Source organism: Pygoscelis adeliae, unplaced genomic scaffold (genome assembly GCF_000699105.1).
Source record: "Pygoscelis adeliae isolate BGI_AS28 unplaced genomic scaffold, ASM69910v1 Scaffold160, whole genome shotgun sequence".
In the NCBI taxonomy this organism is placed as follows: Eukaryota; Metazoa; Chordata; class Aves; order Sphenisciformes; family Spheniscidae; genus Pygoscelis; species Pygoscelis adeliae.
In genome coordinates, this window is record NW_008824035.1 from 4,050,660 (window position 1) to 4,063,607 (window position 12,948).

The 12,948-nt window shown below is 41.0% G+C and overlaps 1 protein-coding gene across 1 annotated transcript in view; it reads right to left on the reverse strand.

Annotated features, from left to right (window-relative positions):
* Positions 1–4,959: 4,959 nt before the first annotated feature.
* Positions 4,960–12,948, reverse strand: part of LOC103923649 — an 8,728-nt gene continuing 739 nt past the window's right edge. The window contains exons 2-3 of the mRNA XM_009332051.1: positions 9,368–9,783; positions 4,960–5,207 (exon numbers count right to left, since the gene is read on the reverse strand). Coding sequence (XP_009330326.1) covers positions 5,068–5,207; positions 9,368–9,776 — 549 coding nt within the window. The 5' untranslated portion in view covers positions 9,777–9,783 and the 3' untranslated portion in view covers positions 4,960–5,067. The remainder of the gene's footprint in view (positions 5,208–9,367; positions 9,784–12,948) is intronic.

The window sequence follows — 12,948 nt, forward strand, 5'->3', positions numbered from 1 at the left end:
TAAATAGTGTTAGAGAATGATGTTCCTTTTCTATTGGTGGTTTCCAGCTCCTGTGCAGTAGGTGTTGGCCCAGCTGATAAAAATCAGCATGTCTTCTTTAATGTTACACTGGCTTTCACAATTCTCCTGCCCTGTCCTCTCTTCTTACTGCTATGTAACCAGTAATGGCTTGTGTTTCAGGAACATTTATTTTTTATATGACAGTTGGCTTGAGTCAACTGGCTTCAGTGATGTATTTTGTATCACATCATTGTTTCTTAGACTAAAGGAAGGAATAAGTTCTTAACTGTCAGACTTATCAATACTTGATATTTACATATTCATATTTTTCTAAACTACTGAATTCATATTTAAAGGAAAAGGTGCTCTGAATATTTAAAGGAATTTGATTGCTTTAGAAGAGCCTTTCCATTATTGATTAACTTATATAGAATGGTTAATAAGAATGTAATGTTTAGTATAGAATGGTTAATAAGAATGTAGTTTTACCTGCAGCATCTAAAATGTGAGAAAAGTAATTTTTTCCTTAGTTACTAGTACTTTGTATTTGATGGAACATATCTAAAACTTCTAGAGTATTAAAAACTGATCAAGCCTGTACACACACATACAGGCATATATATGCATGTAAGTAAACACATAAGCTGCACCGAAGTTTGTAAACAGATAGATGATTGGCTGTAGGTAGCAGGTTGTACTTGCTGAAGTTGATTACAAAGCATCTATTAGGCGTCAGCAGGGAAACAGGCTGGGATTTGAAGAGAAAGGACAATACCACACAAAAGAAACATTGCATACTGCTTTGATCCATTCATACTGCAGTCTAGCTTATTTTCTTATAATGATGGGTGAGTGAAGGCCTTAGAAAGAGTTTAGATCATTCTTAGAAGAAAAATAATAGATGCTCACTGCTTTCCTTTCGTTGCTTCTTGTTTGCTACATGTTTCTTACAGCAGTGCAACTTGGTGAGATACATTGGTATAGTCTGTGATGATAGTGCCATCAAATGCGTATTGTTTTAGTGACAGCAGTTCTGAAGGTTGAGATAATGGGTTAAGATACGGCATGTTAATGATTTGCATGTTATTATCAGATCTTGTACTTCTTTGGATTGTTAACTATTTGTTGAGTGACAACATGAACTAATGGCAAATCTACCAAGTGTGATTCCTCAGCAGTGCAAATGATTGTCCATTTCTCTCTCTTTAGTTGATTCCATGGTCAAGTTACTTCCTTGGAATTGTGCTGTATCTCTTGTTGATGACAGCAACAAGGAAAACGTTTTTTTCTGATAATGCACAGAAGTATTTTAAAGATCTGAGAAATGGAAATGATTCAGTACCACTTCAGAAAGAAAAATTATAGATTCAGCCACTTACTATCGCTGTTCTGCAGGAGGTACATAAAAAATAGTGAATGAGTATGTGCATGTGGGCTCAAAACCAGCTATGGTTCAAGAAAATTTGCATACTTTTAAGGATTTTAGTTGAATCACTGGAACTATACCAGCTTTTCAAGAGGGAAAACACTCCTAGTTTTTACAGGAATTTTTCTGTGATTGCTAAGAAAATAAATTTGGTTTGGGTGAAAACAAAGTATTTTTGGAAGCCTTGGGAGAAAAGCCAGGTAAATTACATATTCTGAAGCTTTGTTTCATGTGTAATCAAACAGGGTTTAGGCTGATGTGATTGAAAAGGCCAATGAAAAGTGTAGTGCTTAAGAAAAGCTGCTCAGCAGAATGCTTAGTTTTCCACGCAGATTTTCCAGGTCTTGTATTTTTCAGAATGAATTATAATCACCAAGATAAAGGGACTGTCTGACTCATTAAAATGGCTAGAAATCTTGTTTTCTGTTTGTAGCACCTCAGACACCTTCTTGAAAGACCTTACACTGTAGTAGTGATAGTAATGAACATTCCCGGTTCTTTCTGCTAGTTTTGGTCACAGGAGGCTTTAATTACACATACTCCAAACACTCAAGAATTACAGCAACAAATAATGGTATGCAGCTGGAAGCCAAGAAGCAGTTTGTCTCTAGGAAAGGAAGGGTGAAAAGTAAAGAAACTGATTGAGGGAGGAGGACCCCAGAAAACAAATATGATGAGGTCACTAGAAAGTGGATACACCCATATTATCACATAAACAGAATATAGTGTGAGATAGAGCTTAGTCGCTTTTGCAATATACGAGTGCCAAGAGATACAAGCAACAATCCAAGGAACTTAACTGTTGAGTATGGGAAGATATCCATCAGCTTCTGACGAGGCTTTAAATCTCCTTCAGAGTGGGTGCATCTGAATTAAAATTGGTTGGAAACAGTGACAGCCGACAAATACTGGTTTGGTCTGATGCAACATAGAACAGGGCTGGAGCACAAATTCTTATAAATAGATATTCCTGAACCACCATGAACTCTTACTTCATGGCAGCATGTAAAAACTCAAGGAAGCGTTTTCCCATGCTAAGAAGCAGTTGTTTAGCTGCCAGGTCCCTGTAAGATGAAAGGGACAAAATCCCAAGGCCTTTATTTTGTTGTTACTCACTTCAGCTGACAATGAAGCCACCTCAGTCAGACATGTTCATTCCATCTGTCTTCTGACACACGCAGACTGAGAAACAGTAAGCCAGGAACAGTATCTGCAAAAATAATCCTAGCTCACCCCAAGATCTGCCATGAAGTTTACAGGGGAGAGTAGTAGGAGGCAATATCCTGTCTTTAACCACAGGGACGTTTTGAATTATTCCTGTAGAGCAAATCTGCTTGTATCTCATACTCACAGCACTTGCTGCTTCTTAACACAGCCACCCTACAAGGACCCAATTTATAGTGAGTGAATCAATAGCAAATGTCAGCATCATTTGATTGTGTTTTCATGCCAAATCGTTGAGACCTGGATAAAAGCAAGCAAGACCTAAGTTATAAAATAGAATTGAGCTCCGAGACCTTCAGGGAGAAGAAATTGCCTAAGGTAGGAGTTCCTTTAGGAACTTTATCACTTGCAGGTTTACATGTAATTGATTGTATTCCCTTTTTTATTTCAGCACAATTAATAACACAGATTATTGTCTCCTTTATATCAGCAGTTTCCAAATGTTCTCCATAGTGTGACCTATGCTGGGGATTCATCTATTTTCTCAGTATACTAATACTCCACATACTAATACTAATACTCCACATACTAATACTTTCCTGCCCATTTCCTCAAAGGCCAAATGATGCTACAGCCTGTTAATTAAGAAACTTGCTGAAGCAGAGAAGTATTGTGAATTTGTTTAAGCTAGACATCAGCTTGGCCCATAGTGGTATTTCACCATTTCTGTTGCTATCTGAAGGGAGGAAGAAAGCTGTCAGCAGCCCTTTCCTAGGGGATCCTGTTGTTACAGGCGGGACATATCTAAAGTCGAAACACTAGCCTGCCTCTTCCCAAAGGGCCCTGTGGAAGAGCATCTAAGATAAACGTACCCGTTCAGATAATCTGTCTGATTTTACATTTTCTACATTTGGGAACAGGTTACATCTGGTCTACTACACTACCAATCCTACTTGGCTGAGGCATCCAGCCCTTAACACAGTCTTTGTCAGTTGCTGGTCTTAATAGCTGTAGGGACCGTGGGTGAAGACTGTGTCTCTTACGTTAATACAAAGCTGTGCACAATGGGGCTTTTAGATATATTAATATAATTTAGATAATTAACAACAGTAGTACAGGAGTGAGCCGATCTGTTGTAAAGATGCTCTTGTCTCCCTCCTGCATTGTAGCAGAGCACTCTCATAGGCTGTGGCTGCAGGCAGAGGCAGCTGGGGGGCTGTTGCTGAGTACACTAAACTGTGTGTTCCTATGTTCATCCTGCTTTAGTGTTCCCTCCCCTCTTGAACACTTAAATGGTTTGTTGCATGCTTAACTTTAAGCACAAATTCAGTGCCATTGAAGCTGATAGCCCTCTTACAGTTTTTTGTCCGCTTCCATAAGATCAGGATCTCACTCAATGGGACTATATTTACGCTTTATTTTCTTCAGGCCCAGTAACCATTTTAAGATTTCATTTACACATTTTGCTACTTGAACCTATTCCTGCAAGTTGATGAACACCCAGCAAATGACTTTTTCTTTGGGCATTTGAAGAAAAAAAAAAAAGCAACCAAATATTGCCACATGCTCAAGGAAAGAAACTTTGAATGAGCAACTAAATGTAGTTGCCCTGGAAAGCTGAATTTTGTAGTTGCATTCAGCCAGCCAGGCAATGGAAACGTTTCATCAAAGTATCAAATGTTACCTGCCCAAAGTTATGCTGCATTAGTTTAATATCAAATTGCCTATTAGGGTTATCAATAACAGTCAGAGGAAACTGATTTGTCTACAAAGAACTTGCAAACTAAAAAAGAAGCAAATTCAAGTTATGTGTGAGAATTCATTTGATTAAACACTTTAAATGAGAATGTGTAACATTAAGTGCCATTTTTTATAACTAAAAATTTAGGGAAAATACCATAAAATTATCATGTGAAAGCAAACAGAGGAGCTGGTAAAACCTGTTAACCCTTTTACTTTTGCTGGAAAACTGAAAACATTTTTGAAGGTATTTTTAATATAAAAATATGTACTACTGTTCTTTAGTAGGATGATGTCTTTCAGCAGTGGTTGCTTTGTACAAGTGTACAGCTATGCATAAAATAAAACATCACCATCTCGACTGTAATCCTGTCTTGGAGCCAGTGGAGATTTTTGGCAACTTCCTGCTCTGCTTGTCTATGTCTTATTGAAGGATCAGTTGTTTCCTCTTTTGGCACCCAGAAGACAATAGTTTGAATAGGTCACATGCACTATAAAGAGCCTGATGTACACACAGATTAGAGTAGGCAACTGCTTATAAATCATGCGGTTTATTAAGGAGACTGAATTCATAGGTAATTAAAAAAATCCACAAGTCCAAGTTAATCAGAGATACAGTGCTCATAGTTATAGGCCTTCTTCCACCGTGTAAATTAACATCGATGAGGATTAAAATGCAAAAATTAAAGAGAAGTAGTTAAAAAATATCTACAAATAGAGATCTTGGACTAAATGAGTCATTTCTTCTTTTTCCCTAGCTCTCCAATGATTCTTCCAAGTAATGTAGATCTATTCTTATGCATGTGGATACTTGTTAAATCTTCAAACGAGTCCTTCTTCTTCAGAACTGGTGACCTCTGAGTATGAGAAAATACTCCTGAAAAGTGACATGAAAATGCATATAAGTAATCAATTTCAAAACAGCAAAAAGCAGCTGAATACTCAGTTTCCCATATCCATGTTTCCTCCATCTTTAGCAGCTACTGGTCCCCATTTTATCAGCATTGCCCCCAAACCTCTTGTTTTGGCGATAGCCACCTCCCTCCATTTGCAAGTTGCCTTTCAGTGACGAGTTACTTTGATCTTTTCCCCCAGCATGGACCTTTCCCTTCACTCTTCCTATAAAACTCTTCCGCTTGTAATTAGCAGAGTCAAAGCACTCGAGTCTGCTCACAGTCTTACTGACTCACTGGCTTGTCATCAACCTCCTTGCACAGTGGATGAGATCTCTCACACAATTTAGTAGCACATTTGTTATTTCCTTGAAGAACTATGGGGCGTTTTCTTTGCAATGATCTCCAAAAGCCAGCAAGACTGGCTTTATTTCTTTTAGACACATTTGTCTTCTGAAAAAGTAACTGGTTAACACAGTACCTGTTTATTTACCACACCTCAAATGCATAATAGAGCAGCCTTTACCCCACTACCCTCCCTGGCACCCTGCAGCCCAGCAGAGTTGGGACAGCAAGTTGTGTGTCCCTGGCAGTTGGGCCAGCTGCAAGGGCTGATCTGAGCCCAATTACCTGCACCTGTGAGGGAGGTGTGCACAGCTGTGGCCACGCCGAGTGGCGAGGTAGCGGGGGACTGCTGGGTGAGGAGAAAAGAGGCAGAGGTTTTTGTGTTGGTATTCTTCAAATGTTTATACTGGGGATGTGCTATGTGACTTTTTGAGGAGGGTCTTCTTGTACAGCTGCTCTTCAGGAAGATCTGCTATGAGTACAGAAGCTATGTTTTCCTTGTAGTTCTTAAGTTTTATTCTGGCTGTATACAACTATAATGTATCTAACACCAGTGTTGTAGTATACTGGAAATGTTTTTATGAAACCTGCTTTTTCATAGTGTTTGGCTTTTGTTAAGGGAAGGGATGAGTTACTAAAGATACCTTGGCCAGGTAATTGTAAAGGACTCTCCCTGCTTGTCTCAGTTTAAAGCTGACTAACACTTCTCTGCAGGATATCTAGGGAAGTTGCAATGCTGCTGCTTTAAGTAGGATGTTAGCCGGATGGAGGCAGTTCGTCAGATAACTCACAGCTGTTCTGATTTTGTTGTGTTTTTCATGGATTGTGTAGTTTGAAGAGTATCTTCAGTCCTGTTAGTAACTACAACCAGGAGCCTGGCAGGACCAGATCGGTTCAGAAAACAGTGTTTGAACCCATAAGTCTGGACCTGGGCTACTTCTACCACTGTCTTGGTGTACACTCAAACAGACTTGTTTCCCAGGAGGGCAAAGTATGGGGAACTGTGGAAGTGCTTCTTAGGTGTGATGGAATAGTTCTGCTCAGTACTACTGAGAAGCTTTACCAAGGACTTCACTAGGTTTTTTGGCTTGGAGGACTTTTCTGTTTTTTCTTAGAAAAGTTCAGTTCCTGATGCTCAATTTTCACAATGACCTCATGGGATTTATCCTTTAGTTCTGAAATCTGACACTAGAATAACACCTTAACATTAGCATTTCTGTGCCAAGTTCAGACCTCTGACTCGCTTTTCCAATTCAATGATATGTTTGAGGAACTACAGTGAATGCAGCTTACAGATTGCTCCCGAGTTATGATCTTGTTTGCAATTAAAAAAAAATATTAAATTGTTAATATTTAAGATGAATAAGATGAAAAACTTCAGTATGGAGCAATAAAGATGTTATCAACAGTTGCAAAAGTAATAGTATAAAGCAAAAAATCTTGCTTTATTGTTTGACTTCTAAAACAAGCCTACGGAAAGCTATTCATACTCGCCCATGTAGACATGAAGTACACAAGGTCATTCAAATGCCGTTAGTGCTGCTCTTTGGGCTAAGAAAACAGGCTTGTACATCTCTACACGTAAGAAGCGGTAATTCTATTCCTCATCATTTGCTAGGATGCGATTTCTACCTGCAATTATTAACAATTTATTTCTGCTTTCACTGACAATCAAGGCAGTAGGGTCAAGGGTTACAAAGATTAAAACAGCTGGCTTTGTTAAGAAACTGGGGGACTTGGATGAGAGGTTAGATAGCTCCACCAAAAAATAAAACTTAGGCTGTCACTGCTATAAGCTGCCTGCTACAGACTGATGTTAATCAACTGTACAGAGAAACCAGATTAACTGATTACAATTCACAAAAAAAAGAGGTAAAAGAATAGAGAAGGGGAGGAATCCTTGTTTGTTTTAAAATGTGAATGCTTAGTAGTGTTCTTAAAATCTCTCTGTATAGGAGTAAACAAAAGTCAGCATTAATCACAAAACCCATAATGTGATTCTTCAAAATACATCAGACTGTTACTCTTAATCTTGACTGGAACAAAAGCTCTTTGTTTAGGAAAATCATAGTGTGACATAGACATGAAGAGCCAGATGTAAACAAAAATCTAAGGGGGAATTTAGACAGGGACATTCAAAGCTGCAATCCTGAAAACAAAAATTCATCTGGTGCTTTAGCCTGATGGGCATCTCAGTTTTTTATAGTACTACTGCCTTGTGTGTCTACAGCTGCATTCCATTTGCACCCAAAAGTGCATCAGTCTAGTCAGGACTGAGCAACTTGTTGCCTTTGTGATGTCTAAGGCCACTTGGGAACCGGAAGGGCGTTCTATGCTGCCTGCCATCAGCATATCTCAACACAGCAAAGATCATCTCAGAGCTATGAGATAGCTCAGATTCTTTGCAAAACAGGATAGGATCCACTCCTTGCTTTTAAAATGCAGATTGTCGTCGTTTGGCTCAGAGTTTAGAAACTGGCCCTGTGTTATGTGAGGAGTTCTCCAGTCTGAGGGGATTGGTTCAAACATAACTCCTAGCTTAATGGCTAGGATACTCCCTGTAGGTAATGGCGGTGAGGACCTCTCGATCCTTCCTATCTCAAATACTACCTTTCAATACAGAAAACATTTTAAGGTTTGTGGGCAAGAGCTGGACTGTCTGGTGGTATAGTGTCCCTGGGGGACACTCAGAATCCTGAGTTCAAGTCCCTTTTTTAGGGACACTCTAATGGGCAACTGCCTAGAGAGGTTCTTCATTATTCCATGGACATTCCCCCCAAACATCTTAATAACTAAGACACTGATCTAGGAAGTGGAGATAAGGGTCTGAATCCATTCAAGTGGAAAGGCAGTTCTGCCTTCTCCCTGTGGGCCCTATGCACTACACTGTTGGTGATGGCAGCAGCACTTCTACCCTTCCATCAAATTATAGCACCTGCCCCTTTCTGAAAGTGGACATTCTCAAGGGAAGGATGCATCTGTTGGTAGTAGGATCAGAACTGAAGCCTTGGAAGGGACTGAGATTTAGGAAAAGCTATGCTTTAAAAAGTGACATGCTACCTTTTGCAGATCCTGCTGTGAGGTGCCAGCTTTCACCTTACTGCATATGGAGACACTTACTTTAAGTCTGGGGATTCCCCTCTGGTGCTAGGAACCTGGAGATTAGGAATTGCAGCACTTAGTGCCATAGGTAGTGTTCTTCCTCCTGAAGCTGTAGCTGTGTCTGAAAGCCTGAACGCATCTGAGTCCTAGGTCTGTTCCCATTGTGCGTTGGCCAAAGTTACCAGTATGGAAGTAGCAAATACCTAGTGGTTGACTACAAGATGGCAAGTAAACATATCCTTACTCTACTGCTGAAAGACTGCCACTCTCCCCAGCAGCACCAGTGTGACGCACTCCTGGGGTGATGCACCTCTCGGAATGAGGAATTCGGAACTAGCCTGTCCATGGCACAATAGTGGTAAAAATGCTGGTGTGGAAGAATATCTTTGTATGCTCAGTTGCTGAGCTGCCTTCTTTGTTTGAATCCTCCCACGTTTCACTTTCTGCTGCCCCTCCTCCCCCACTAAACTGAAACTTAAAAGCTGTCATTAGAGTTCAGGTTATTTGGAGGTCAAATTTGTACTGAGATCACTTTGAACATAAACATAGCTCTGTACTGAGGGGAGTGGGGGACGGTTGTGCAGCACTGTCCTCTGTTTCTGTGCTATTACCACGTAACACAATAAGCCTGTATCTCTTTTCTTTCCTACTAGACTCTAGTTATTGCCCATGAGACGTGTATTAAAGGAGTAGTAACCTTGGTTTCTCCCTGTGAACTGAGAACGTAGATTAGCGATCTTCTGTTCAGCTTCTGCTAGCTGCCTTCTCCCTAGACCGTGGGTTCTGGAGAGCACGCAGTCCACATAGATATCCCAGAAGAGCTGAGCCAGGTCCCAGAACAGAGCCCCATGTTTCAAGTTCTCTGATGATTTCAGAAAGATCATGAAGTCCCAAAAGCCACTGACAGAGTCAGAAATGCGAGGCTTCCTCATCTCCAGTAAGACAGCTGAGGAGGATTCCCAACACTGGGGGTCTGCTCGCCCAAGAACTAGTGGATCAATTTGGCTATGGCAGAGGAAAGGTGTCACGCAGAACGCTCCCATGATTAGCAGAGAGCAGGTGAGTCTCATGTTGCAGTGGATTCTTCCTCTGCTCCCAAGGTCCATTGTGTCACTGGAACGTAACAAAACCAAAAGAAGCTGAAAAACTTCTCACTATTAGATGCAGGAACAAAGCCTTGGTACCTTACATGATATAGAAAGCACTTCAGATGTTGATAATTGTTTCTCTGCTCTTTACAAATCTGTGTATGCTTTTTTGCATGTATGAATATAAATACTAGTGAAGTTGCATTACTCTGTGCAGCAGAAGCATGTGTTAAAATTTGTTAATCATCCTCAAATCCATCTGATGAACTCTCTTATCTGGAACTTGTTCATATTGAAAGTTTTTGGCCTTTCTTGATTTACAGTTCCCTAACCTTTTTCAATAAAAATCCATTCCTTTTTACAGAGAATTTAAGCCTTTAGGCAGTCTTGCTTTCTTCAAAATTTTATAAGCCCTTTAAAATAGTCTGCAGACTTGCAGGGATCTGTGGACAGCAGGTGGAAAACTATTTGTTGAAAGTGTGTTCTAATGAATTAATGGTAGGTTGCAAAATCATCCATTGAACAGGGGTGTTTTACCTGCTAAAATGCAGAACAGTTCTGAAAAGAGGGTATAGCAAAGCCACAGCATAGCAGCTATATTGCACAGCATGTATACATGCATATAGAATCATAGAATGGTTGGGTTGGAAGGGACCTCTAAAGGTCATCTAGTCCAACCCCCCTGCAATGAGCAGGGACATCTTCAACTAGATCAGGTTGCTCAGAGCCCCGTCCAACCTGACCTGGAATGTTTCCAGGGATGGGGCACCCACCACCTCTCTGGGCAACCTGTGCCAGTGTTTCACCACCCTCAGTGTAAAAAATGGCTTCCTTATATCTAGTCTAAATCTACCCTCTCTTAGTTTAAAAACCATTACCCCTTGTCCTGTCGCAACAGGCCCTACTAAAAAGTCTGTCCCCATCTTTCTTCTAAGCCCCCTTTAAGTATTGAAAGGCCGCAGTAAGGTCTCCTTGAAGCCTTCTCTTCTCTAGGCTGAACCACCCCAACTCTACCAGCCTTTCTTCATAGGAGAGGTGTTCCATCCCCCTGATCATTTCTGTGCCCCTCTTCTGGACCCGCTCCAACAGGTCCGTGTCTTTCCTGTACTAAGAGAGAGATATATAAAAGTACAGACGCTTATTGCAGATCACTGTAACAATTGTCTGTTACGTTAAAATTGTGAAATTTGGTAAGTAGCAGCTATAGTAGGAGAAATCCTGAGAATGATAACGTTTTGGGGACAGAAAGGCCCAGCTGCCTTCATCAGATTTCATTTCTAGTACGTGCTTCTATTGTGCATTTTCTAACATGTTTCTTGTGTTTCTAGTATTTCTAGTATTACATTTCTGTTACACATTTCTAATGTGTAACAGGTTTGGGGGTTGTTTTTACTGTAGTTCATGGCATATGGAGAACCTCCCATTTGTGGAAATCTGCAACATCTGAGAGCAGCTTTTAGGACAAACAATTCTGTTTAATGTGTGTGCTGATCTCTTGAGCGTTCATGCTTTTATGTTTTCAGCTTGATTGTTGGAGGGTGTTGCAGGGGGAGAAGCTACCTCTCTTAATGAGCTTAACTTAATAATCAACTGGCTTTTTGTGCAGAAAGCCTCTTCCATGAGTGATCATCAAGAGCACAAGCAATGTTTCTCTGCTATGCGAAGAAAAATGTCAAAGGCAGGATGTGTGCAGATGGATTGTGTGTGAAAGGTAGCCCAGCCACAGCCAGTGTGCAAGACCAGGGAAGGGTAGGCTGCTTTGTGGAATGTATTTCATTGTAGAGCTAAAGGACTCTTCAGAGATTTCAGTGCTGGCAGTGATATTCTTAACCTAGCCCCCTATCTGGCTACCTGGTCAGGTTCTGGGAACATTTTGGAGGTATGCAGGCTTTACCCTACAACGGCTGACAGTCATTTTTTAATCTCAGTTGGGATCTCATGAGGGGAGTCTGCTTGACAGCCTTGGATCTGACCCTTGCATTTAATGAATAAAAGAGGGACAGCACACTCTTCCCACACTGCTCTACCAAGTGGGTTGTCACTTATGACAGTGGTGGTAGTAATGGGGTTGTCCTCATGCTGCTACCAAGATCTCCAGAAGCATCATTCTTCTGTACCGTACTGCACAAGGCAGGTTTTGATTGCTTTCTCAGAAGCAAAACCAGAGGCATCGGTGAGTCACTACTCCATTCTTGTTTGTGCATCGGAGCCTTTCCACTGGGCAGCAGACACCTGTGCATATATGCTGTGCAATATGCACATATCTATCTGTTTACCGAGACTTTTTCAAGGGACATAATTAACTTTGTTTATCGAGCTTCTAGCTTCCAGAACAACTTAGCAATCTCAGATATGACCATGGGGAGGAAACAAAAACCCCACCAACAACAGATAGTTCAAACAAAGGAGTAATACTAAAATTGGCTTTTAAGGATGGTTCTGTCATTTGGACAGGGGCCATCTGGTTTGCACTGGTTAACAACTAAACAAGTTGCTTTGCTTTCTCTGCCCCCAGCCCCTTTAGAAACCTTCTAAGTTACAAAACTGGGTAAGACAAGGACAAGGGTTCTGGCTTTGTCAGAGGTGTGAGCAAAGGGACTGCCCTGGGCGGGCAGCTGGTAGGGCATTAATATGAGGGTGGGTGCCATTTCAGGTGTGGTGTGAATGACATTGGTCAGGGCCAGTATCCAAGACCACTAGTCCTTTTGGTCTGGTCAAACTCAGGCAGCATTTTGCCGTCAGTCTTCTACAAGGTTCAGGATTTTTTTTAGATGGCTGAGAGCTGAGGGGATGCTCAGGAAATGTCAGTTTTCACTGATGTCTTACCTGTGGCTGTGGTGAATGCTTCTATGTAATTCCCCCCCTTGCCCTCCAACCTTCGGGTCTTTCTGTCCATAAATTGAAGTTCGTGTGTGTGTGCTATTCACACCTTCTGGCTCTGACTTTTTCTTTTCTTTTGTCTCTTTTTCTTTTTCTTTTTTTCTTTTCTTTTCTCCCCCTCCTCCCCCGCAGTTTAACCCCCCATTCCACTCCCCGTCATGAATAGTGCCTTACAATAACAACAATGAAAAAGTTAATTAGCTCATTCGTTATCACCATTTTACTTGGTTGGAGCTATCAGCTATGACTAGTCGCTCGATCCTAGACCTTAAAGATGCCGAAGCCGGTCCCACGGAGCAGGGGCGGGTGC